The 23,640-nt window shown below is 56.9% G+C and overlaps 1 protein-coding gene across 1 annotated transcript in view; it reads right to left on the minus strand.

Moving 5' to 3' along the window:
* Positions 1–20,866, minus strand: part of SEZ6L (seizure related 6 homolog like) — a 32,759-nt gene extending 11,893 nt beyond the window's left edge. Inside the window, 3 exon segments of the mRNA XM_030460870.1 lie at positions 512–645; positions 850–1,659; positions 20,799–20,866. Of these exon segments, the coding sequence (XP_030316730.1) occupies positions 512–645; positions 850–1,659; positions 20,799–20,865 (1,011 nt within the window). The 5' untranslated portion in view covers position 20,866.
* Between the last annotated feature and the right edge of the window lie 2,774 nt (positions 20,867–23,640).

Below are 23,640 nucleotides of genomic sequence, written 5' to 3' on the forward strand. Positions count from 1 at the left end.
GAGAAAGGAGACAATGGGATGATGGAGTTTGAGAGGTGTCAAGGCCCCTGCCCTGCTCCCAGCCTCACCAGGAGGTAGGACAGGGAGTTTTGGGCAGCTCTGATGGAGCAGCCCATGCCCCGGGGCTGCCTGCACCCCTCAGACCTTCCTGCAAGGTGTGGGGGCAGAGCTGGAGCCAGCACTGCCATTTCTCCCCTCCCCAGGAAGCCTGATTGCCTTTTTTTTTTTTTGCAAATTGCCTGCCAGTGCCTGGTTGTTAAATTAATTGCCTGGCATTTTAACGCTTTGATCATCGCTGACGTTCAGGATGTACCAGTTCCCATGTACAGTTTATTTATTACACGGCCTAAGAAAAATCTAATTTTTTTTCCTTGGAATGGGTTCTTTGGTTTTGTTTTGGGTTTTTTTGGTTTTTTTAGCAAGTGCAGGTGCCCGGGGCAGCCCTGCCCAAGGCTTTGCAGCATTTACAGGGAGAGCTGTGTGGGGGTTCCCCCCCCACCGTGTGTCTCACCTGGAGCTCCACACCGTAGCCCGTGTAGACAGTGACATTGTAGGTGCACTCCAGGAAGCTGTGCTGGGGCAGGGGGGGGTAATCCGTGGAGTCGATGTAACCCTCGGGGTCATGGAAGCTCATGCTGCAGAGGACTGGGGGAAACTCGTGTCAGAGACTGCTCCGTGCTGCACCTCCCTCCCCTGCTCCCACCACCCCAAAACCCAGCACTGGGATCCCCGCTCCCACAGCCCCCCCTGGGCAGGTTTGGGGCAGCCCCAGGCAGTGCCCAGCTGAACCCCATCACCCCCCCTCACCCCCATCCCCAGCTCCCAGCCCCTGGGGGCAGCACAGCTCACCCGGGGTGGGCTCCGTGGTGGTGACAGTGGTGGTGATGATGGTGGACGTGGTGGTTTCTTGGGTCTCTTCCAAGGTGGAGCCGTGCACCTCACTCTCTGTGCCCTTTGTCCAGCCACTGGTGGCCCTGGCTGGAGACGTGGTGGGACCCTCCCCAGCATCCCCCGTGCCAGCTGGGAAGGGTGGCAGGGCTGCTGGTGGCAGGGTGGAGGGGGAGATTTGCAGCACGGGGAGGCTGGTGGTGGTCTGTACCCCCCAGGGCAGCTCGGGGGGGCTCTGCTCCGTGCTCCCCAGCCTGGTCACTGCCTCTGCCAAGGCAGAGGGTCCTCGGGAGGCATCAGGATGCCTGGAGCCCTGCGGGGTGGCCCGGGGAGCAGCCCTGGGTGGCCACGCTGGCGTGGGCTTGGGCCTCGGGTGCTTCCTCGCTGTGTTTCCGTGCTTTGGAGCAGGTGGCTTTTTCTTAACAGGAAAAGTTTGTTTTGCATCAGCATCAGGGGGGGTGTTGGGTGTTGGTAGGACACGGCTCTGCACCCGCAGCGTCGTCTCCTCCTCCACTGCATCCGTGCTGTGCTCCAAGGCTGGCAGCAGGTTGAGGGCAGTGGTGTGCCCAGCTCCACCAGATGAACCCACGGGGTGCCTGAGCCCCTTGGCTCCATCATCTGACCCCACGGAATGCCCCGGCATCCCAGCTCCATCATCTGACCCCATGGAATGCCCCAGCACCCCAGCTCTGCTGACTGTCTTGTCCACCAGCTCATCTGCAGCAAGAGGGTCCTGGCTAGGGGGGATGAGAGCTGCCCCTGATCCGTTGTCTGCAAAAAAAGAAAAGAGAAATGGGGGAAAATGGTCCTTGGACAATCCGGGGCATGAAATCAGAGGGGTGCCAGGAGCAGAAAATCAACCCCCCAGGGAGCTGTGACTGATTGAGTGCTTGGTGCTCTCCCAGACGGGCTCCTTGTGGGGCAGCAATGCTGAGCTGTACCCACAGCCCTGCAGTGGGGTTTGTGCTGAGACTCAGCAGCCTGGCTGTGCCGTTCAGAGCTGCTGTTTGGTCTCTTTATCTAGAGGTAACTCGTTCAGGGAGGTTCTCTCACTCCCGCTGAGTTCGTTGCTCTCTGTGCAAAGCCCTTTTAAAATTTATTTTATTTTTTTTTATTATTTTCACAGTTGCCATCAGCAAACGTGGCTGTTCCAAAGCAGCTGATTAGGCCACAGCTCACCCCCATTGCCTCCCCCTCGTTGCTGCCCGGTGGGGATCAGAACCTCCCCCAGCCCTATGCCGGCTCTCCTCGGGCCGCCCCGTGCCCCCGCTGCACCCAGGGGGGTCTGATTGCCTGAAACTGGGATTTATTCCCCACCCAAGGGTCTGGCAGGGCTCCGCGAAGCTTCGGAGAGCTCGGAGAGGCAGCCAACACTTTCCATGGAAACCGCGGTTGCCAGGGAAGGCGATTCATGGGCTGTCCTTCAAAACGATCACCCCAGCCCCCTCAGATCCCCCCCACAGAGTTTGCAACCCGGGTTCCCAAACTGTGGGGTCCCTGCCCTCAGCGTGGGCAGGCACGGGGGGGTCTGTGAGCCCCTAGCCCCACTGCTGGCCCAGGGCTGGCTCTGAGGGGTGGCTGTGACACGGCCACGGGACAGCCAGGACGTGGGACAGGGCTCTGTGGGACAGGGCTCTGTGGGACAGGGCTCTGGGACAGGGGAGCAGGGCAGCAGCTGGGGGGTTTCTTTCTCAAGCAGCCTCCAGCAAAGCACAATCAACCCCCTGGGCACCTCGTGGCACTTTAGTGCTGCAGATGCTCCAGAGCAAAGCACGAGGCTTGCACAGCTTTTTCGTGGCCCAGCCACGGCCACCCCAAGCCACAGCCCCCGAGCTGCACACCCAGACACACCTGTGGGAAACTTAATAAATTAATTCTTCAATTAGCAGTGGCTCAGCAAATCCATTAGCCAATTCCCTTAGCACCTTGGGAAATGCTCCACACACATCATCTGCAGACACCAACTCCTGTTGGATCTGCAGAACCCCCCCTGGGCTCTCCCAGGGTGGCTCTGTGCCTCAGTGCCCCCAGGGGCAGCCCAGGTGTCCCCCCCACACCCTCTGCTCGTTTCTGAGGTTTTTGTCTTCCCTGCCCATCCCAGGCTGAGCCTGACCTCCATGGGGTTCCTGCTGTGGGGCCACCCAGCCCTGGGACACCCCATTGGCACCAGCTGATGGTGGGGCAGTTGGGGTGCTCCTGCAGAAAGCTGGTGTGACCCCAAACAGCATCCCCGGGCTGTTTGTCACCTGAACTCTGATTCGGAATGGATGTTGCCATTAAACCCTGTTTTATGCTTTCAGAAAGTTGGCTAATTTCTTATTAGATCCTTTGCCAGGATGCATTTAAACGATTCTGTCCTTAACAAAGCGTGAAATAAAACACCCCGTACAGCAGCTCTGTAATGAGGCACTTAACATGCTTTAGTTTGTAAAGGGCAAATGTGTATTTCAGGGGAGTGCAGGCAGCCAGGCTGAAGTGGGGAGGCACAGGGGGGCACATTCCACGTTCCCAGAAAGAGAAGTGATTAATGGGCTGAGCTCCAGATTCCATCACCACCCCCAAACCCGAGCTCTGCTCCAGCACATCCCCCAGACACGAGCTCTCAGCCCTGTTTGCTGCCTCCTGGCACTGCCAGACCCCCCCTTGGCACTGCCCTGTGCCCCCCCAGCCCCTGCCTGACCCATCCTCACTAGGGAGGGAAGGCCCAGCTGCCCCCTCACTCTGCTCCCCACCTCCAGCTTGGGGTGAGGCTGTGGAACCACCCCAGGGCCACCACCCCATTCCCATGGGATGCTCGGAAGGGTTCTGGGTGGACCAGGACCCTTCCCACCTTCCCAAACCCACCCTGCTCTGCAAGCTGGAGCTGGTGACAAAGGGATGATCCCTTTTGACCCTGATCTGATCTGATCTGTTAAACCAGCTCTGGAGGAAGTAAATGCTGCCAAGATGTTCAAGGGTTTGTCCTGTATCTCCATCAGGAGCACTCTGCAGGTGGTTCCAGGATTCTCTAAATCCATGAAGGGCTCTCCAGGCATCATCCCCCCCCCCCAGGCAGGGACAGGATTGCCGGGACACTTTGGAGCACAAGGACCTGAATGCAGCACGACAGCTCCAGCTCCAGCTCCAGCTCTATTCTGGGATCTGCCTGGATACCAGCATGTAAACAGCCAGGAAGGAAGCTCGGCTCTAGGGAGGAAGTCTCCAACCAGCTTTGCTTTCACTCCCCCACAATTTATACTTAGCTGCTGTCAGAAGCAGTGGCTCGGGCAGGACATGGGTGCTGAGTGAGCTCTGCTGGGTGGGGGCTGGGGTGATGGTGTGGGGGGCTTGAGAGGCAGCAGGGCAGGCAGGGCAGGGGCTGCCAAAGCCCCCTCACCCAGCCCCAACCTGAGCTGCATGCTTGTAGGGCACCATCAGCTGCTCACCAAGGAGCCTGGGCACCAAGACAGACAGAAACGAGTACAAATGCCTCTTGGAAACTTGATAGCAGAGAGAAAAATTAACCAGCACACCTCAAAGACCCACACAGCCCTTCTGCCTGTGCACAGAACAACGACTGGTTCATTCTCTGACATCCCTGCTCCAGCTGCAGCCAGGATTCAGAAAACTCTGTTGCTCTTTTGAAGAACTTTATTTTTCTGCTACTCAGAAATAAATCTGCTGCTCACCCACGATCTGTGTGCACACAGCAGCAGATTTGGGGTTGTGGCCTGGAATTTGCCCTGCCAGCCCAGGCACATGAACTGAGTGACCTGCAGGGCACTGAGCAGGAGAGTGAAGGGATGAGAGCAAGGGCAGGAGAAGGGGAAAAACCAAAGAAACGTGAGCTCAGGCTCTCCCCTTTGGCACAGCTCTGGCTGGTGCCAGCTCCTGTTCCCCAGAGCAGCAGAACAACCTCTCCAGTGTTCAGCTCCAGGGGCAGGGATGGGAGCTTGGGAAGTTTTCCAGTGCCTGATGGCTGCAGCTCCCTCCTCCCCTCCTGGCCCCAGAGCCCTGCTCTGCCTGTGCTCCTGGGCACCCCTAGACTCTGCCTTGGACCTTCCTTGTATTCTGGACCTTCCATTGAAAAAAAAAAAGCAAACAAAAAAAAACCAACTTGCAGAGGGAATTTGCAGGCAGTGGGGGCAGCTCCAGAGGTGCTGAGTGAACCTCATTGCCACCAATCTGCCAGCCACAGGGGCTTAGAGGAATTAGAGGACTGCAAATGCTTGATAAAAGGATGCTGAAATAATCAGAAAGAGCTCATTTTGCTGCTGTCCTCCTGAAAGAGCCCAAAGCCCTGAGCCACCACGTCTCCTGTCAGTGACACTGATGCTGTGGCTGCCAACACCCCCTCCCTGGGGACATCCCAACCCTCCATCTCTGGAGGTGCCACCCAAAGGGCTCAGGGGGGTCTGAGGGTACCAGAAACCTTGGGGACTTCATGTGGCTGCTCAGCCCCCAGCTCTGCCCACCTGATGGGTTGGGTTGGATTGACTCCCAGTCCTCCCAAGGGATGAGACTGATCCTGCACCCCCCAGCACCCCAACCTCACTGTGCTTCCAGCCCCCTGACAGCTCCAGGGGTGCCCAGGTCTCAGGAACAAGCCCCCTTTAAGGGTCCCTGGGAGCAGCTGTACCCAGTCTGCAATAAAGCCAGGCCCAGGTGGATAAGGATTTTTCTAAGCCAGGGATGGTGCTGAGGTTCTGCTGTGCCACACGGTGCCACTCTGGGGTGGGCTGCTTGTGGGGCAGTCCCTGGGCTGGGTGCTGCCAGGGGGAGCAAGGAAGAATTTGCAGGTCCTGACCCCAGGGATGGGAGTGAAGCCCAGGAGCTGCATCTGGGAGGTCAGGAGGGGGCTGTGGCTGGGGAGGGGGCTCTGTGGGGGGTGGGCTCCCGGGCATGGCACAGGACACTGCCCTGGTATGGATGCACAGTCAGGGATGCTCTGTGCCAGCAAAGCTGCTCGTCCAGCCCAGCTGGGGACAGGCACTGAGCTTCCCTTTAAAAACTGCTGCCTCGAGTTCCTTGTGACTGCAGCTCAGGGTTTATTGTGTGCCCTGCAGGGTGAGGTGGGTGAGGAGCAGAGGATCCCCCAGGTCCCCCCTTCCCAGGCTCAGGTGAGCAAAATGCTGAAGCCAGGAGGTGCCCAGCTCCGTGCTCAACACCCAGCCAGGGGAATTCCCTGCTCACCAAAGCTGCTCCCATGGCTGCTCCCATCACTGCCCTGGGCAAAGGAGCCCCAGGAGCACCCACTGTGCAGCTTCCAGCATCAGTGAGGGGCAAAGCCAGAGGAGTGTGAACCAGGGATCTGGAAATAGGCAGCTTGAGTCCATCAAAACCTGCAGGTGTGATGGGTTGGGAAGGCTTGGGTTTGGTTTCTGATATTAGAAGGTTTTTGCCATAAGCCTTGAAAGAGTAGAAAAGCCTGAATCACAGCAGTCTTTCGTTTTCAAAATGTCAAAAAGGACCCAGAGAGCTGGCAGCCTCCAGAGGGGGGGTGCAAGCCTGAGATTCCCTGAGATTCCAATTTCAGCAAATTCGGTTTTTTTCCAACGGGAAGAAAAACAAAAAACAAAAAAACAACTTTTCCTCAAGTGCATCCCAAGAGTTCAAACTCTAAGCACAGAAGCTACCAGGGTGGGCTGGGGTCAGGCTGCTTTTTCCTTCTATTTTCCCAGATTTCTGAAGGCCACAGAGACTCCTGTGGCCCCTGGGGAATTTCCAACCTGCTTTAAAATGCTGATCAATTGGCCACGTGCAGGGGTTTATTTATGCTCATAGGACTGTGGTCTGAATATTTCATTTTAAAATTCACATCTGTGTCACTAGCAGCACTCAAGCAAGGTTGCCATGGAAACAGCTCATTCCGGGGTGAGGATGCTGGCAGCAGTGCCCGGCCCAAGGAGCCATGGCCAGCAAGGACCAGGCTGGGGCAAACCCACATCTCTTGGTGAAGTCAAACAAGAGGAAAAGTTTCCCCAGCACCTGTGGGCAGAGCAAGGCTTGGGGGAGCTGGCAGGGGACAGCAGGAGGGGACAGGGACACCCCTGTTCTTACCTGTCCCCAGCTTTGGGCTGAGGCAGGGGGGAAGCCCCAGGGTCTGGCTGGGGGCAGGGAGGGAGCAGGGGGCTCAGGATCCATGGCAGAGGGGGAATATTCTGACCCTGAAAGGCTCAGTCCTGACCCTCTCAGTGGTCACCTCAGGTGGGTTCTGCCTGAGGCTTTACTGCCAGGAAGGAAAGAATTCAGCTCCCAAACCTCTCCCCTCTGTGCTCCTGAGAAGCTGGAAACTGCTCTGATGCCCTCAGCAGCCTGACAGATGCCTGCAGGTTACAGACTGCTCCCAGCTACATGGAAAATGGATTTGCCTCCTCAGTGCTGCTCTGTGTGGAGTTGGGATCAATGAGACTTTGACTCTCAGACATTCGTTTGGGCTGTGCCAGCCCCGTGCAGGCTCCTGGGGGCACCTGCTGAGGGGGGGACCACTGCCTGTGGGGCTCTGTGTCCCCAGGATGCTCTGATGTGCCCCCAGCACCCCCCCAGCATCACCTCTGGTGTGGGGCAGCCTGCTCCTGGCATCCCCAGGGATGATCCTGCTCCTGTCATCCCCAGGGATGATCCTGGTCCTGGTATCCCCAGGGATGATCCTGGTCCTGTCATCCCCAGGGATGATCCTGGTCCTGGTATCCCCAGGGATGATCCTGCTCCTGGAATCTCCAGGGATGATCCTGGTCCTGGTATCCCCAGGGATGATCCTGGTCCTGTCATCCCCAGGGATGATCCTGCTCCTGGCACCCCCCGGGTCCCCAGGGATGATCCCAGTCCATGCTGGGAAGGACCAAGCTCCTTCCCAAAGGGATGCAGGTGCCAAGGGCCAGGCTGCAGCATGAGGAGCAGCAGCAGGAGCTGACAGGGGAAGGAATTAAGGAAGCTGCTCCAATTGCAGAGGAATCCAGAGCTTTACAGTGTGGGAACCACAGGACCTGTGGTGTGTGGCTCATCCCAGCTCAGCCTCTCCAGATGATGAGGGGGGGTGTTATTAATTACCCTCGGGGGATTATTAATTACCCTGATATCTCTGCAGAGACACATGAGCTGGGGGGGGGCACGGAGCAGGGGGCAAAGCCATGAAAGGCAGCAGCACTTTGATGCAGGTGTTAGCTTGAGTTCAGTGCAGTTTGTTATCATTTCAAACATAAGGAAGAAAAGGTCTCTGCCTTGTCAGGGGCCAACAGAGCTGAATTAGTGGGGTGTTTCCAGGGAGTAATTCAGCTTTTTGAAAGCTGAGCCCCACAAGGTGAAAACAGAAAGTTTCCTGGAGAGTTTTCAGTCTTCCTGGTAAATCCCTCGTGCCAAAGCCCCCAGGCTCAGCCAGGTGCCCCCAGCCAGCACCAAAGGTGGACACCCATAATCTGCTGTGTCCCTGCTCCCTCCTGTCCTCTGCTGCCGTGTCCCCAGCTGTCCCTGCTCTGGAGAGGTTTGTCACAAGGATGAAGGGAGGGAGGAAAGCAAATTGATCCTGCGCTCTCCTGGGCTCTGCAGCCAGGATGCTTCTTCCTCAGGGCCTGCCCAGGGAGAGGAAATTGAGTGTTTTGGCAGCTTTTCAGGACACAAATTGAATAGGGGGGGAAGAGAAGCTCCTTCTTTCTCAACCAATCATCCAGCCTAGCTGTCTATATCAGGATATAAAATTAAATGGGTTCCTAAAGAGCGATTATATTTAGATACAAAAGCCCATTCTAGGCAGCTATCTGAGACTAAAATAATTAATCTCCCTTCACTGTTAAGATGCAATGGAGCATTTCTCAAGAAGTGAGTGCTGGGATTAACTCTTTGGGGTGAATCTCTGCCCCACTCTGTGCCACGAGGTCCCTCGGGTGGCAGAGGGGATGCAGGAGCCCCAGGAGGGATGCAGGACCTCCATCCTCCACTGGGTTAATCTGAAACTCCCTCTATCTGGGGATGGCTGGGAACCAATTACAAGATACAAAGCCGTAAAACATCTGGAAAGACAAAGTTTAGTCTAATTATAATAGATGACTATCTCTCTGCCTGACTATAAATCATTCATGCTCTTACTTCCAGGCAGCCACATCCATGAATTATCTGACTATTCAAAACCTCCTCCTCTTGTTCTACCTGTCTGGAGAGTGTCTGTGGCTCCGTTGGGTTTGATTTCCAGTCCAGGATGGGAAAAGAGAGATGACAACGTCATGTTAGAGATGCAGGTGAGCAGAACAGCCCCGTGCTGGTGCCTCAGCATCACTGCCCTGCTCCCTGGGGCTGGGGGAGCTGGAGGATTCAGCTCTTCCCTGAGCCAAGGGTGCAGCTCCTGCAGGTGCTGCAAGGCTCGGGGCAGAGCTGAGCTCCTCTGCCAGAGCTGCTTGGCAGTGCTTTGTGTTTTGTTCACAGGATGGAACAGGAATCACAGCGTGGCTCCAGTCCAAGCTCCTGAGAGAGCAGCAGACCCAGGCAGCCTCCCTGGGGCCGAGCACAGCCAGCACCACTGTCCTCCCATGGGTTTTTCCAGGGGTACCCCAAAAGCATGCCTTGTCTTTAGGGTACCCCCAAAAAAAATGTTCAGGGTTGTATCAAGGTGGGATTTGTAATCCCACCAGGTCTTGGCCATCCTCCCAGGATGCAGAGAGGCCTCAGAGCAGTGGAGGCAGTGCAGGTGAAGCCTGATATGGTGGGACATGGTATTTGCTGCTGTGCCCAGTGAATAAACTGGGTTTTTCCTGGTCAGGGATGCAGCTCCCAGCCAGGGCACTGTGTGCTGGGGAGAGGCAGGCAGAGCTGGTCCAGCTGGAGATGCTGGGGGCAAGGGAAGGGGGACAGGGCTGGGGGTTCCCCATACCCCAGGCTCTTGGTCCCCTGCATCCCCCTGCCTGTTTCCCCTTCCCCAGGGACAGAGCAGGGTTCCAGCTCTGCCTGCCCAGTGGGTTTGTCAGGAATCAGGGTCAGTGTTCCCAACACTGATGGCTGCAGCCTCCCCAGAGGAGCTGCCCCAGGGAGGAGAGAAACCTTTTCCCCTGCTATGCTTTTCTGTGCATTTCTTCCCCTTCTGGAGGCCGTACAGACCCCTACCTGCCTGCTGCTGCCTGCTGCTGCCGAGTGCCCTTGAAAAGACCCCTGTGGCAGTGCTGAAATGATGGAGTTCTGGCATCTAATGATTCCTGACAGATTGCGGGCAGCCCGGCTGCTGGCAGGCAGGGAGGCAGGAGGAGTGCTGGGTTACTGATGTGTGTGGTTATCACAGCTATTGGACTCCATCGATTACGGGAACGGGCCGGGCTGCCGGGGCTGCCAGGAACCAGGGCACAGCCCGGAGCCGGGCCGGCAGCCCGGCAAAGAGGAGTGGCTCCGGTTCGGCACCGGGGGGAAGGACAGGCTCCCCTCCCAGGCACCATCTGAGAGCCGGGAGGCAGTTTTGGTCAGCCCCCTCCTCTGCTGAGTGCTTTCCCTCTCTGGGCTGTCAAAATCTGCACTTGGGCTCCGAACCCTCATCCTGTCAGAACCATTCGGGTGCTGGCAGCAGGGGCTCCCCGGGGCACAGCTCTGCCCAGCCAGGGGTGCACAGGCTGCCCCTCAGCAGAAACCAACCTGGGCTCAGATCAGATTTGCCTGAAGAAACAGAAAACTCCATTTTAAAATATTTAAATTTTTTTTCTTAATAAATAAATACTAAAAAGTCGTCCTGCTGGAGCAGAGCAGAGCAGAGCAGAGCAGAGCAGCAGCTCCGGGCTGGCAGAGCCTTTGTGCCCCAGCCCAGTGCCCAGCCTGCCCCGGGTGCTCCCCTCAGCCCTCACTTCCCTTCCAGTGACACTGGTTTCTATAGAATTAGTTCTCAGCTCTATCAGTCATCACTGATTCGTGTTTTAAAGATGGCCTGGCAGAACTAATTCCATTTCTGCACTCTGTCGTGCAGGATGATGATAACCTATGTACAGCTTCCCCACAGAGCCTAACGACCAGCCACTGCACTTTATTTTAATTAATACAGATAGCAAATATATTTTAATTAGCCATCGGGATGTCAGGAGAGAAGCGAGGGCCCCAGCACATCCAGCAGCAGCCGTGCCTTCACCCTTGGTGCAGCTCCAGCCCTGCTCCAGCCACCTCCCCATCCCTCCCCATCCCTCCCCATCCCTTCCCATCCCTCTTCATCCTTCCCCATCCCTCCCCATCCCTCTGCACCCATCCCACACCAACCGGGAAGGCACAGAACACCGAGTTTCCAGCCAGCCCGGGGTTGGTGGCACAGACCCATCGGACCCATCGGACCCATCAGACCCATCAGAGCCTGGGAAAAGCCAATTCAGCCGCGCAGCTCCAGCCCTCGGTGCCTGCGGGGGGAGAGCTCTCTGCGTGTCCCAGACAAAGCCTCTCGCAGGGTCCCTCCCCCAGGGACACGCGATTAGAAGGCACTTTCGTAATTCCTGAGACTGAGAACAATTAAGGCGGCTCCCTGGTATTTCTGACGAAAGCAGCCCCTTGTTCCCCAAGGAAGTAACAGCCTCCCTTGACCTCTGCTCTATTATTCCCTTTGATTGATCTTAATTATATCAGAAAGGCTAATGATAGGCTTTGTGGGGGTGGGAGTACAGCGGGAACAAAGCTGACAGCTCTTTGTTGAGGGTGCACGGGGGCTGCTGGGGTGCTGGTGCTGGGCACGGCCACTGTGCCCAGATAACCAAACTGGTGAGCTGTGCCTCATGAGCCTGGCGAGATGAGAGGTGCCTGCTCCTCCACCTGGAAACCCCCTGTGTCCCCCAGGATGGAGAAGCAGAAGGCTAAAAGCTTATTGTCAACAAGCAAAGAGGACCCTGTTCTACATGGCAGGCAGCAGAGGTTGTGTCCCTGCCTCTCTCATTGCCCTCCTGTGCCACCCACACCAGGACATCCCACCCACATCGGGACATCCCACCCACACCAGGACATCCCATCCCATCCCATCCCCATCAGGACATCCCACCCACATCAGGACATCCCATCCCACCCACATCAGGACATCCCACCCTTTGGGGGGAGGCCTTGCTCCCTCTGCACCCAAGCAGAGCTCCCATTCTTCCCTCCCCATCCTGGGTGACCACGTTGTGTCCCCTGGGACTCCAGGACCCCCTCAGCTCCTAGGGATACAGATGGGGGCCATGGAAACACATGTCCCTTCTAGGGCACTCTCCTGCTCCCAATAATCCCTTAATCAGAAAAAAATCACCAACCAAATGGGTAAATGGCTGCCTGTTTGCTTCATTATCTGCAGCTGGGATGAAGTAAATGAGAAAGCCCTTAAATGCTGGATCCTGAGGCTCCTTGGCCTGCAAGCTCAGGCAGGGGGTGTGTGTGCTGGGAAGGGTTTGGGGCTGACCCTGCTGCAGGAGCATCACCATCAGCTTCTCCCCAGGGACAGCTCTGAGAAGAGGGTGCCAGGAGAAGCTGTGGTTGGGACTGGGTGATCTCCAAAGGTCCCTTCCCACCCAAACCACTCTGACGTTCTGGGATTCCTCCATTTGCAGCTTTCCTGCTCCCATTAAAGCATCTCTGGCAGCGTGTGACTCTGCAGCCTCCGTGCTGCTCTGGCACTCAACAAACCTCTCCAGAAGAGCTTTGATGTCCCAGGCAGCCAGGAAAGGGGCTTTGTCAGATGTTCCTCACACATCCCTGTAAAACAGGGGTGTCATGGCTGGCACTCCTGCCTGGCTCCTGGCAGACTTGTTCCTGACACAACCTGCTGATGGGGAGATGTGGGGAGAAAGCACCCGACTCTGTTCTTCCCAGCAGGTAAGGAACCAGCCAGTTATAACCAGCAGTGTGTCAGCCAGCTTGGGGAAGGTTTTCTTGGTTTTGTGGGGGTTTTTTTCTGCTGCTGGTATTGTTTTTGTTCCTATGGGGTAATTGCAGTTTTAATGTACTTCTGATAGCTGTGGGGTATGACTGGAGTGGGCATAGCTGAGGAAGAAGCCTGGTTTGAAGGATTGCCCTTTTGCCATGCAATGTTAAATGCTCAGGGAGCAGGACTGGGGGCCTGGGCTGCCCCATAAGGGGGTTAGGAAGGAATTTGTCAGAGCTCAGGGGGTTTCTCAGGGGCTGGGCTGGCAGTGCTGGCTTAGGGCAGGCTCTTGGCTCTGTTCAGGCCTGCTGAGTTCTGGTGCTGTGTAACTTCAGGCAGGCTTTGCTCCCAAGGCCAGTTTGGTGCCTGTGGAGCAGGGACATGGATCAGAGCCACCCCTGCCCCCAGAGCCCACCTGGGCAACCAGAGTCTCTGAAGGAGAATTATTTATACAGCTCTGTGCCAGGAAAGCTTTGGGCATGTGGAAGGGCAGGAGGAGCCAGCAGGGAGCTGTGCAGATGTTGGCATCTGGCAGAGCCATCCAGCTGCTGCAGTGCCAGTGGTGCAGTTTGCCTTTCCCTGCAGACTCCGGGTGAGCCCCAGCTGGAGGAGTGGGAAATGCTTTGGCATTTTGATGTTGTAAATGACCTTTTGCTGGGGAAAAATGAAAAAGCTTTGTCTCTGTGGGAGCAGCTGATCTCCCCTCTCCCCCCGAGACTGGCTCTTGTTTTCTGCACCCTTCCCTCCCCACCTTTCCTAATGAATTCCAAGAAATTCAATGCATTCCTGCCCGGGAACACAGCCCGTGTCCTTCAGAGTCCTCTACACAATAGAGCCATCTCACTGCTGCCAGGCATGGGCTCCTCTGGGTACTGGAAACAAAAGCTGAAAAGAAGCCTTTCTATTTTTTTTTATTAGATAGCTTGAAAAGTTTGCTTTTAATTGAAATTGCCTCGCTGATTCCATCAAAGTGTCAGCACTAAAACCCTTATGGGGAGAGCAGCTCCAGCTCCTGGCAGAGGCAATCCTGCTCTGGGTGCAGCTCAAAGCCCAGGAAAATCAGGAATCTTGGTGCTTTCAGGATGCAGACCTGGGCTGGGAGACCCAAAGCTGCTTTTTCTCCTACCAGGGGCAGCCCCAGCACCCAACAAACGCCAGGAAACTGCTCCCCCGAGGGGCACAGAGATGCTGCTGATGTGGGACCCTGCCCATGGAGCATCCCCCCTGACCCCACACCTCTCCATGAGGAGTGGCCCCAGCCAGCACCAGGGATGTCCCCCACCCATCCATCAGCATCATCCTCCCCCCAGGGCACCCTCCTCTCCCTCACAGGACCCCCTGGCTCTGGTGCTGCTCCAAAGAGCAAGGGCTGCGTGTGGAGAAAACTACATTAAATCACCTTAAAAGGATGAATGAGGAAGAAAGATTATTGGGGAAATTTTCTTTTGGGGAAATTCTGGCACAAAGACAAATTGAAATATTTCAAGGCAGGCTGGGGACTGAGTCTTGGATAAAAATAAAGCAGGAGGCGGCAGCACCTTCCCAATGACATTAACTCCATTCATCTCCCCCGTGATGCTGCAGCCCTTTGGCTGGCAGCACACAAAGGCATTAGGAGTTACATTTTCCTTCACTGTTCCTCAAATATATTTATGCTGGGAGCTGTTTGTGGAGGTACATTGTGTGCCTGGGGCAGAGGATTAATTCCAAACTGTCACCTCGCTTTTTGATGGGTTTGTAAATTCTGCTCTGTTGATTTGTACTCTCAGTAAATTGATAAAATCCTCTTTCCAAAACCTAATATACCATTTAGAGCTCACCAGGGTTTTAGACCTCATTGGCTCACATATTTATGTAAATATAGTGTCCAACAGCAATTTAAAAACTGCTTCATGAATAAACGGGATGGATGATAAGGGAAAAAGGGAACCAAGTTGTCTGGCAGGGGCTGTGTGCTCTGGAATGCAGGTTTGCCACATCTCGGGGTGATGGGGTTTGGGGTGGCTTTGCAGGTGGGTGGTTGCTTTGGGCAGCATTGCCCTAGGACCCCTCTTCTCTGTGCTACCCCCCAGGGGTGCTGGGAGCAGCCTGGTGTCCCTAAGGATGCTCCTGGGGTTGGAGCATGCTTGGGGTCACATCTCCCCCCCCAGCCAGCCTGCAGAGTGGAGCTCTGCACCCTTGCCCTGCTAATCACACTAATTGGAACACATTTTTAACGTTGTCAGCACCATTTACCTCTCTCATTTTAAACCCTTCCCTCTTTTGTCTCCTGGACATCTCCCAGGCTGGGTTTGCAGAGCTCCTCACTGCAGGCAGGGATGCTGCTGGCAGGCTCTGGGGGAGCAGTCCTTCAATTTAGGAACTCTGTGTCTTTGCAAAAGGAAGTTTAGGACTCTCAGGAACAGCCAGAGTTTTCCTGGAGTGGTATTTAAATCCTCAGCCTTGTTCCTGTGCATGGTCACACAGCCATGGAGGGAGAGTGGCACCGATGTCCTCTGCTATCATCCCCCAGCCACCCATCCAGCCCAGATGGAGGATCTCATCCACAAAATGTTGACATGCTCCATTAATCCACCCTAAAAAGTCAGATGGAGGTTCTCTCTTGAATTTAAAATATTTTCAGCTGTTCTGACTAGCTCTGAAATCATCCCAAATTGTCCAGCTTCCAGAACCTTCCCTCACTCCCCCCATGTTATTCCCGCTTCATTAGTGCCTGGATGTGGATTTACTGTCACCATCAGTTTATTGCCTTGCTCAGAGGGATGCACTGAGCCCAGCATCTCTCACAAGCCCTCACTGGAGACCCCCTGAGCTGGCTCAGCATCCCCCTCCTGCCTCGTCTGGAGGGGATGGCAGCAGAACTGCTCCCACAGCACCTCACAGAGCCAGGGCCCTGCAGCCCTTCCCATCACTGCAATGCCACCAGCCCTGGGGACCACGTCTGCTGTCCCTCCTCTGGGTCCCCCCTGCAGCCTCCTGCCCTGGTGTCTTTGCTTTGGCACAATAAAGGCACGAGTGTGCGAGACAGAGACATGAAAATCCTTTTTGCTGAGCAGATTACACTGCTTGGGGATCAGCCCCACAGATTTCCCTTCTGTCGCACTTGGATTTTTTTGGATGCCTTTGAGCTTGGCACTGAATTTCCAGACTGAAGCTTTGCCTTTGGAATGGCACCTCCAGAGCTGGGATTAGTGGCCAGGCTGCTCTGTTCCCTCTCCTCTGCTGCCAGCAGCTCTGCTCTCAGCTGCATGAAGTTTCCTTTCACCTTCCTGCTGCAGCCATCTGTCCTGGGCTGCTCCTGCCCTTTCCCCCCTGGTTTCCTCCCTGCAGGCTCAGGCTGCCCAGCTGGATCCCATGGCACCATGCTCCAAAGGGTTTGTTATTCCCCAGCCAGGTCACACCTGGGAGAGGTTCCAGGACAGAAATGGGATCTCCTCTGCAGCGTGGTGGGAACATTCCCTGGCTGCAGAGTCAAGCTGGAGCTGAGCAGTCCTTGCCCTGGCTTATCCAGCCTCTGCTGCAGGTTCTGCCAGAGAATTCCAGCAGGAGAAGCTGCTCTGTCTTCCTTCAGCTGCTTCCCAGTGCCATGGATCTCCTCTGGACCCTGGAATCCTTTGGGATGAACTATGGGTGATCAGGAGATTGCTGCAAGAATCTGAAGTTCATTGATTCCCCTCTCCCTGGTGCAGTTCCCACAGGGATGGCTCTGGGGGTGACTGAGGAGCCTGTCCTGTCCCAACAACTCGGGTGCTGACAGCCATGGACCCCGGGCAGAGGGTTCTGGAGTGAGCACCCATCTCTGCTGGGCTCTCCTGTCCTGCCAGCACAAGCTGCAGCAGACAGATCAGGAGCAGGACCCAGAGCAGACAGGAGCCACGGGGCTGTGCACGAGCATCCTTGTGCAACACCAACTTCAGTGCTCAGAGCTGTGACCCCAGGGAGTGAGCAGGGCAGCTGGCTGCTGAGGCAGAGGGCACCTTCCCAAGGATGCTCCCCACAAATCCTTCCATCTTTGTGCCATCCAGGGGCCTGAGGTCCCCAGACACCAGGCTGGACTCTGCAGGTAGAGCACCCGAGGCATCTCCACCACGGGGGTCTCCTCCCCACAGCCCATCCCCTGCACAGCAGTGTGGAAAAGGATCTGGTGGGGCAGGTCCTTACTGGGAAGGGCTCTGGAAAGCCACGGGAGATGGTGAGAAACAGCAGCTGAGATGCAGGGACCTGAGTCAGAGGGATGCTGCACTCAGCCTTGCCCCCTGCAGCCCCCCCAGCCCCCTCCCCAGGCTCTGTGCCCCTCTCTCCATCCCAGGGGGTGCAGCCCTGCTTTCCCAGCACCCCAGCCCGGGCAGTCAAGTGGTTAAAGACACAGAGCTCCCTCAGCACTGAATTCAGCAATTTCATACCCCTGACGGGAGTGTAAATCCATCCTGATGGACTGGAAAATTGGAAAGCCAGTGCTCATGCTGTATTTTCTATAGACATCTCCCTGAACTCCCGAAAGATGCATTTATTGGCAGGCTTCAGTCCCTGCCATGTAACAGCACGTTATGCTAATTAAAATATAGCCTGTGCTTTGTAACAGGATTTCCTTGGAGCGTATTTTACTCTTCAGTAACCACTTGCAAATATTTGAAAAATAAAATCGCATCAAGTAAATAACTTTTGGATTGCTCACAGAAGGTTGGTCTTTTTCTTTTTTTTTTTTCTTTTTTCTTTTTTTTCTCCCCCCAAAGCCCACTGGAACTGGCTGCACTCATTGCAGTGACAGACGATGTAAAATACTCTGATTTCTGAGGCTGCTTGTAGGCTGGATCAAAAGCTGTGTGTTATTTAATAATACAGAGACTACTTAATTTACAGAAAACCCCCTAATCTGCTTGTAGGAAATGGGATGAGGAAGCAGGGCAGTGCCTCTGATGCAGGAACCCTCTGGCCAGGATGGGCCCTGCTCCCAGCAGGCATTTTCAAGGCTGGTGTTACCAATCCTGCCTCACCCATGACTTGGGATCCAGCAATTTCTGAACCCAGCAGAAGCTGACTTGGAGCTACAAGGGATGGGTTATCCGTGTTCTGTGCTTCCCATGCTACAGGATTTGCTTTTAGAGGCCTCTGTGGGGTATTTGGCATTCCAAGTGAGCACGTTCAGCTGAGCTGGGCTATGGCCTGGTTCCCCAGCCCCAAATACCTGCAGCAAATTCCTCACTGAAAGAGAAGTTAAAAATGCACGGAAGGAAACGTCCCCAAAACCAACACTTGAAGTTGCATCTTTATGAATTCATAATGGCAAAAACACAGGAGGAACAGAAGGCCAAGAGATAACTTCATTTCCTACTGATCCAGCCTTGACTCATTCTTTCTGCTGAGGAGGAGAAGGAGATGCTTATTGTGGCCTCTGACACCTCCCCATCCAACAACCCCCTTGTTACTTCTGGCTCTGCTGGCAGCTCATTGGAGCTGGAACTGGAACTGAACTGGAGCTGGAACTGGAGCTGGAGCTGCTCTGGGTGCTGCTGACCAGAGCTGGAGCCCAAAGCTCACTTGTTGCAGCCACCCTGAGCTCGGGCTCCCTCCTCCTCCCTGCTGCACCCACCTTATTTTCTGGAAAGCTTTCCCCAGGTGCTACCCTTGAAGCCAGGTGAGTGTGGGTGCCTTGCAGCTCTGCTGGGACCTGGCACAGCCTGCTCAGAGGTGCCCAGGAGCCTTGAAGGAAAGGAGAGGGAGCAGAGCTCAGGGGGCTACAGAGGAGCCTGAGCCTCAGCACCCCCGTGTTGCAATTCCCCAGCACCACAGCCTGGGGAAGGGTTTGCTGGTCTCATCACAACCTCTAGTGGACATCAGTCCCCATCACCATGGCACGAGTGGATTTACAAAACCGGGGGCTCCTGGGGGTCCAGTTGCACCCCTGCATGCCCAGGGATCAGTCTGCCAGGCCTGGGCAGCACAGACCCCCCCTGCCATCCTGGGGGTGCTGCCTGCATGCCCTGTGTGTGCAGGCTGCATTCACACCCTGCTGGGGATCTCTCTGTGCTGGCAGCTGCTCCCCGCAGGCTGCCCAGAGCCTCCGAGCACAGGGCCCTGCGGAAGGTGGGTGGGTGGGTGGTTGTGAGTGGGTGGGTGTGAGTGGGTGCTGTGAGCAGGGGCTTTCACACCTCCTCTCCTTTGATCTAAATGGCTCCACAAAAGCAAAACACCAGGAAGGCACCAGGCAAGCAACCGACGGGCACACGTCACGTGAAATTAGTTGCTTCTTGAGAGAAGCAGCCAACAGCTCAGGCAGATGGAGAACAACAAACCTCCTCTCTGCAGGGGCTGATCCTGCTTCCCCCTTCCAACAGCCCTAGTTGTGACCTCCTGCAAACAGAACCACAAACCCCCCCCCCCCCGGGGCACAGGGAGAGCTGCCACATCACCACCAGCTCCTGGGCTGCCCCCACGGGAGTTTGGGATTTCACAGCAATAATTCACTGAACCTTGTAAAGGGTCAACGATTTATCAGTTCCCTTCCTGCAAAGGAAAGAGGAGTCTGGTACTCTGTGTTCTCCTGCCCTCAGATTTATGACAGCTCGTGCTTGCAACGAGGGCCACATCCTGCTCCTGTGGAGCTGGGCTGCCTGCTGGGGCTCCCAATGGATGCTGGCAGCTGGGACATCCCCCCTGCCTCCAGCTGCACCCCCGTGCCAGGCCCTGCACTCACTCAGCTCCTCCCCAGGCTCACGGGAACCAGTGCTGGACACACACATCTCCTGCAGCAGCTCCCTGGCAGCCTGGATGGGAGTGTTTGTGTAACCCAATGGGGAAAAGGGTCCTTCTGCCTCTGCTGCTGCCGAGCAGGGTGCCAGCAATGGTGGACAGAGACTTCAGGCCTGATTCCTGCCCACGTCCCTACACAGAGCACAAACCCACGCGGGTGAGAGAGGGAACGCTGTGATCTACACCCACTGCTGGTTTGTTACCCGGAAAGAAAGATCGATTCTGTAATATAATCCCTGACAGAGAGCTGGGTTTGACATCAACAGAAAGTCAGAGTCTTTTAATGCAGTCTGAGCACGGGAGCAGAAAGGGAAAGCAGGGAGGGAAGGCAGCACTGCCCAGCACTCCTGACCCCAGGAGCTGGTAATCCTTGCTCAAACCACCCTGCCAGCCCCCGGGTCAGCCCCCAGGCCCTGCACAATGCTGCAGAACCGCCAGGCTCCAGCCTCTCCCCTTCCCCTGCTGACCAATCCGCATTGGCAGCCCCGGCTGCTGCCTCCCTGCAGCCTCCCAGCTCCCAGAGCCCGGGCACCGGTACCGGTACCGGCTCAGCACCACGCTAGTTCACCCTGACTTTGTCAAGTCACCCACAAGTGGGTCCCAAAGCCTGGTCTTGGGTTTGTCACCCCGGCAGTGGGAAAAGGAGTGGATTTGGGTGAAAACGTGACACGCGTGGAATGAACACGCAGCTCCTGGAGGAACGCCCACCACCCCATCGACAGCCCCTTCCCACCCAAACTGGTGGGACGGGGACACTGGTGGGGACCTTGCGCTGCGGGGTGGGGACACCAGGGGACGGGGACACTGGTGGGGACACCGAGGACCGGGGAAACCGGGGTTGCGGACACGGAGGGCTGAGAACACCGTGCGGGTTCCCTGGGAGAGGGGGGCAGCGAAGGGTCCGCCAGGGCTCCCGGGGGGCCCGAGCCCCGGAGCTGCCCCCGGCCCGGCTGCGGGAGCTGTCCGCGGTGCTGAGCCGCCGCTGTCCCGGGGCTGCCGGTGCTGCCGGTGCTGCCGGTGCCGCCCCGGTGCTGCCGGTGCCGGCTCTGCGCTCTCCCGGCATTACCAGAAGTTTCAGCCCTGCGCGGGGAGCGGCAGCAGCGGGGTGTCCGTCCCACGGCCGCTTCCCGCAGCCCTTCCCGCGCCGGTTGCCCCTTCCCCGGTGCCAATCCCCCTCTCCGCGATCACGGCCGCATCGCCACCACCACCCACCCACCCAGCTCGCCTCTGCCCGGTACCCCCTCTCCCCGGCCGGGATGCGCAGGGCCCCGGTGCTCGGGGGAAGCCCCGCTCGGTTCGGCGCCGCAGCCCCGGCCCGCTCCGCTCCGCCCCGCTCCGCTCAGCTTACCTGGTCGCGGTGCCGCGGGGCTGCCCAGCAGCAGGCAGAGCAGGCAGAGCCCGCGGGGCCCCGCCATGGTGCGGCGGCGGTGGGAGCGGCGGAGCCTCGGCGGGGCCGGCAGCCGAGTGGAGCCGAGCGGGGCCGGGCCGGGGGCGGGGGCTGCCGGCGGGGCTGGGGCCGGCGCGGCGGAGCGGAGGGCGGAGAGGAGCGGAGCGAGCGGCGGGGGAGGGATCCGGCGGCCGCCACGGCCCCCGCGCAGCGCTGAGAGCTCCGGCCCCGCCCGCGGCTCCCCCGGCCCCCCCCTTCTTCCCCCCGGCTCGTCCCAGCCCCACCGATCCGCTGCGCATTCCCGGCCCGGGGCTCCTCCCGGCGCCGCTCAGCCTCCCCGGTCCCACGGTTCCCCGCAGTTCCTCCCCACGGCTCCCCTCGGTTCTGGGGTCTCCGGTGCCTCCCAGCTGGGGCAGAGCTCCCCACTACAGGCCCCTGCCCAGCCTACACCCAGTCTCCCGTATCATCTCACTGCCCCTGTCCCCAAGCTTCCCCGAGCATCCCAAGTCCTACTTAGCACCCTAAGCCCCCCCCTCAGCATCCTCAGCCCTTCCCAGCACCTCAAGCCTCTCTGACTCCCTGCTCAGTCCCAGTCTTTCTCCCTTTCCCTCGCCCCCTCCCTCAGATGAGGCTGCGAATAGGGCAGTGGTACTTGGGGGGCGGGGGGGTGTTAATACAGGCCCCATGTGCTGGGGTGATGGGCTCTGGGCACCAGAGAGATCACAGTTTGTGGAAGCTGCCCCCCCTCTCCCCCCCTTCATAATTCGTGGCTGGCACTGTGGCCATGGAGGAGCCTCCTCAGCTCTGCAGCGAAAGAAATTCCCTGCTCAGCACCCAGAGCTCCACAGCTCCCTCTCTGACGGGTCGGACCATGGGCCTGATGGCTCCCGGGAGCTCCCTGCCAGGTCCGGTCCTGGCTGTGGCCCAGCCCGTGCCACCCTCAGCCTCGGGAAGCCGAGAGCTTCCAGCGAGTCCCTCCTGAGCCCCTCAGCACATACGGTGTAATTACCGTGACTTTGATAAGAACAGGAACGGTGGCTTTTTCCTCTTGAAAACCCAGATCCTACCCTGAAATGTTTACTGTAAATCACCTCCCGGGGGGAGCTGCCTGCTCCTCCTGCCTGTTCTGTTCTGCCTGTCAAGCCAAATAGCCCGGGCAATGTCATGAAGCACGACACGAGTGTCAAACACCACAAGACCGAAGCCAGCCTGTACCCCAAACAACCAGTTTGTTGATGCTGCCATCTGAGATGTCCCTGCTACCTTCGGGAGAGCAATTACACCGATCAGGTTACCTCAGCAACAATAATCACACACTGGTACCACTACAAATGCCACCACGCAGAACACACCAAGTCAAGAAACTGTCCAAACATAAGGACTGATCCTGCTGCCTTTTCCCTGCCGGGCTCTGCTGAGTTCCTCCCCTGGTGCTGGGACAAGGGGGAGAAGTGGCAGCCAGGGGGGTTTTGAGGAGCACGAAGCAGGCAGTGGGGGCAGCGGGGACATTTGCATTCCCTGTGTCACTCCTGGCTGCTGCCAGCTGGGAGCAGTTGGGCAGCAGGCGAGAGAAGGACAAAATGAGAAAGGGAGAGAAATCACCGAGAGGTGCAGTGTATTATTTAACACTGTCATTTTCACATACAAAGTGGGATTCGCTTGCTCAGAGGTTTAATTTGCTCTAACAAAGCTATCTGTGGCAGAGCCACCGCAGCCTGCTCTGCTCCCCCCCCTCCTCTGCCCCATGCCCTGCTTCCCTCCCGACCTGCCGGTATCAGAGATAAAAGTTGCCTCTCATTTAGCAGTTTTCCTTGAGTGGATTTTATTGTGTTCATCTGCATTGTAGTAAACTCCTAAGATAGCCAGATAATAACACCAGCGCCATGGTAACAGGCAGGAAAGAAAGAACAAATGCTGTATTTGTAGAGCAGAAATGCCCACAAAGTGGCAAAAGTTGTTGGTGATGGAGAGGGAACGATTCAGCTCAAGCTTTGGCTCATCAGCCCAGGTCCCCGTGGGTGCAGCACCCACCAGCCCGGGACATTGTGCCTGGCACCAGCCAGGGTTTGTTACTGCTCTGCTGAGACCTGGGAGGGCTCTTGGGGTGCATTTTCTGACTCCTTGCTTGTCTCTTAGGGGGGTCAGCAAGTGGTGGGGAGAGCCTGGGGGTCTCAGCAGTTCTGAGGCCCCCCTGCCCCACTGGTGGGTTTTTGGGGAGTCGGGGGAGCAGGGAGGCAGCAGAGAACACACCCGGGGGGTGCTGCATTGAGGGGGGATGGTCCTGGAAGGGTCTCCCCGCAGCCGTGGGTTAACAAGGAGGTTTGAATCATGAGCCTCCTGTACCAAGGCCCCTCGCCCGGACTGGCTCCCCCCGCAGGGCATCACCACGCATCCCCAGCCATCCCTGGGCACCACCGGGCTGTGGGGAGCAGCCCCAGACAATGGCAGCACTTTGAGCTGGAGGTGTTTGTGTGGTCAGAAAGCTGAGGTATTCAAAAAGAAATAAAGAAGCATCTCCTGAGGCCACTTCAGTGGACATCGCTCTAATTAGCACCATGTTCATCGGCAGTTACCTCAGACCCTTGATTAACAGTGAAGAAAATCAATAAGCACACTAAAAAATTCAGATAAGTTTCACAGCTAATTTTAATTTCACATTTTAATCTCGTATTAATGTCAATCTTAATTACCATAATTAAGTCAGATGTGATTTAGCGAGGGAAGCTTGAAGATAAGGCGTTACAAGGAAGACAGAGCCTGTCTGGTGAGGAGACAAGTGCTGCTCAGCCGGGGCTGGGATGAG

This window comes from Calypte anna, chromosome 15 (genome assembly GCF_003957555.1).
Source record: "Calypte anna isolate BGI_N300 chromosome 15, bCalAnn1_v1.p, whole genome shotgun sequence".
Classification (NCBI taxonomy): domain Eukaryota; kingdom Metazoa; phylum Chordata; class Aves; order Apodiformes; family Trochilidae; genus Calypte; species Calypte anna.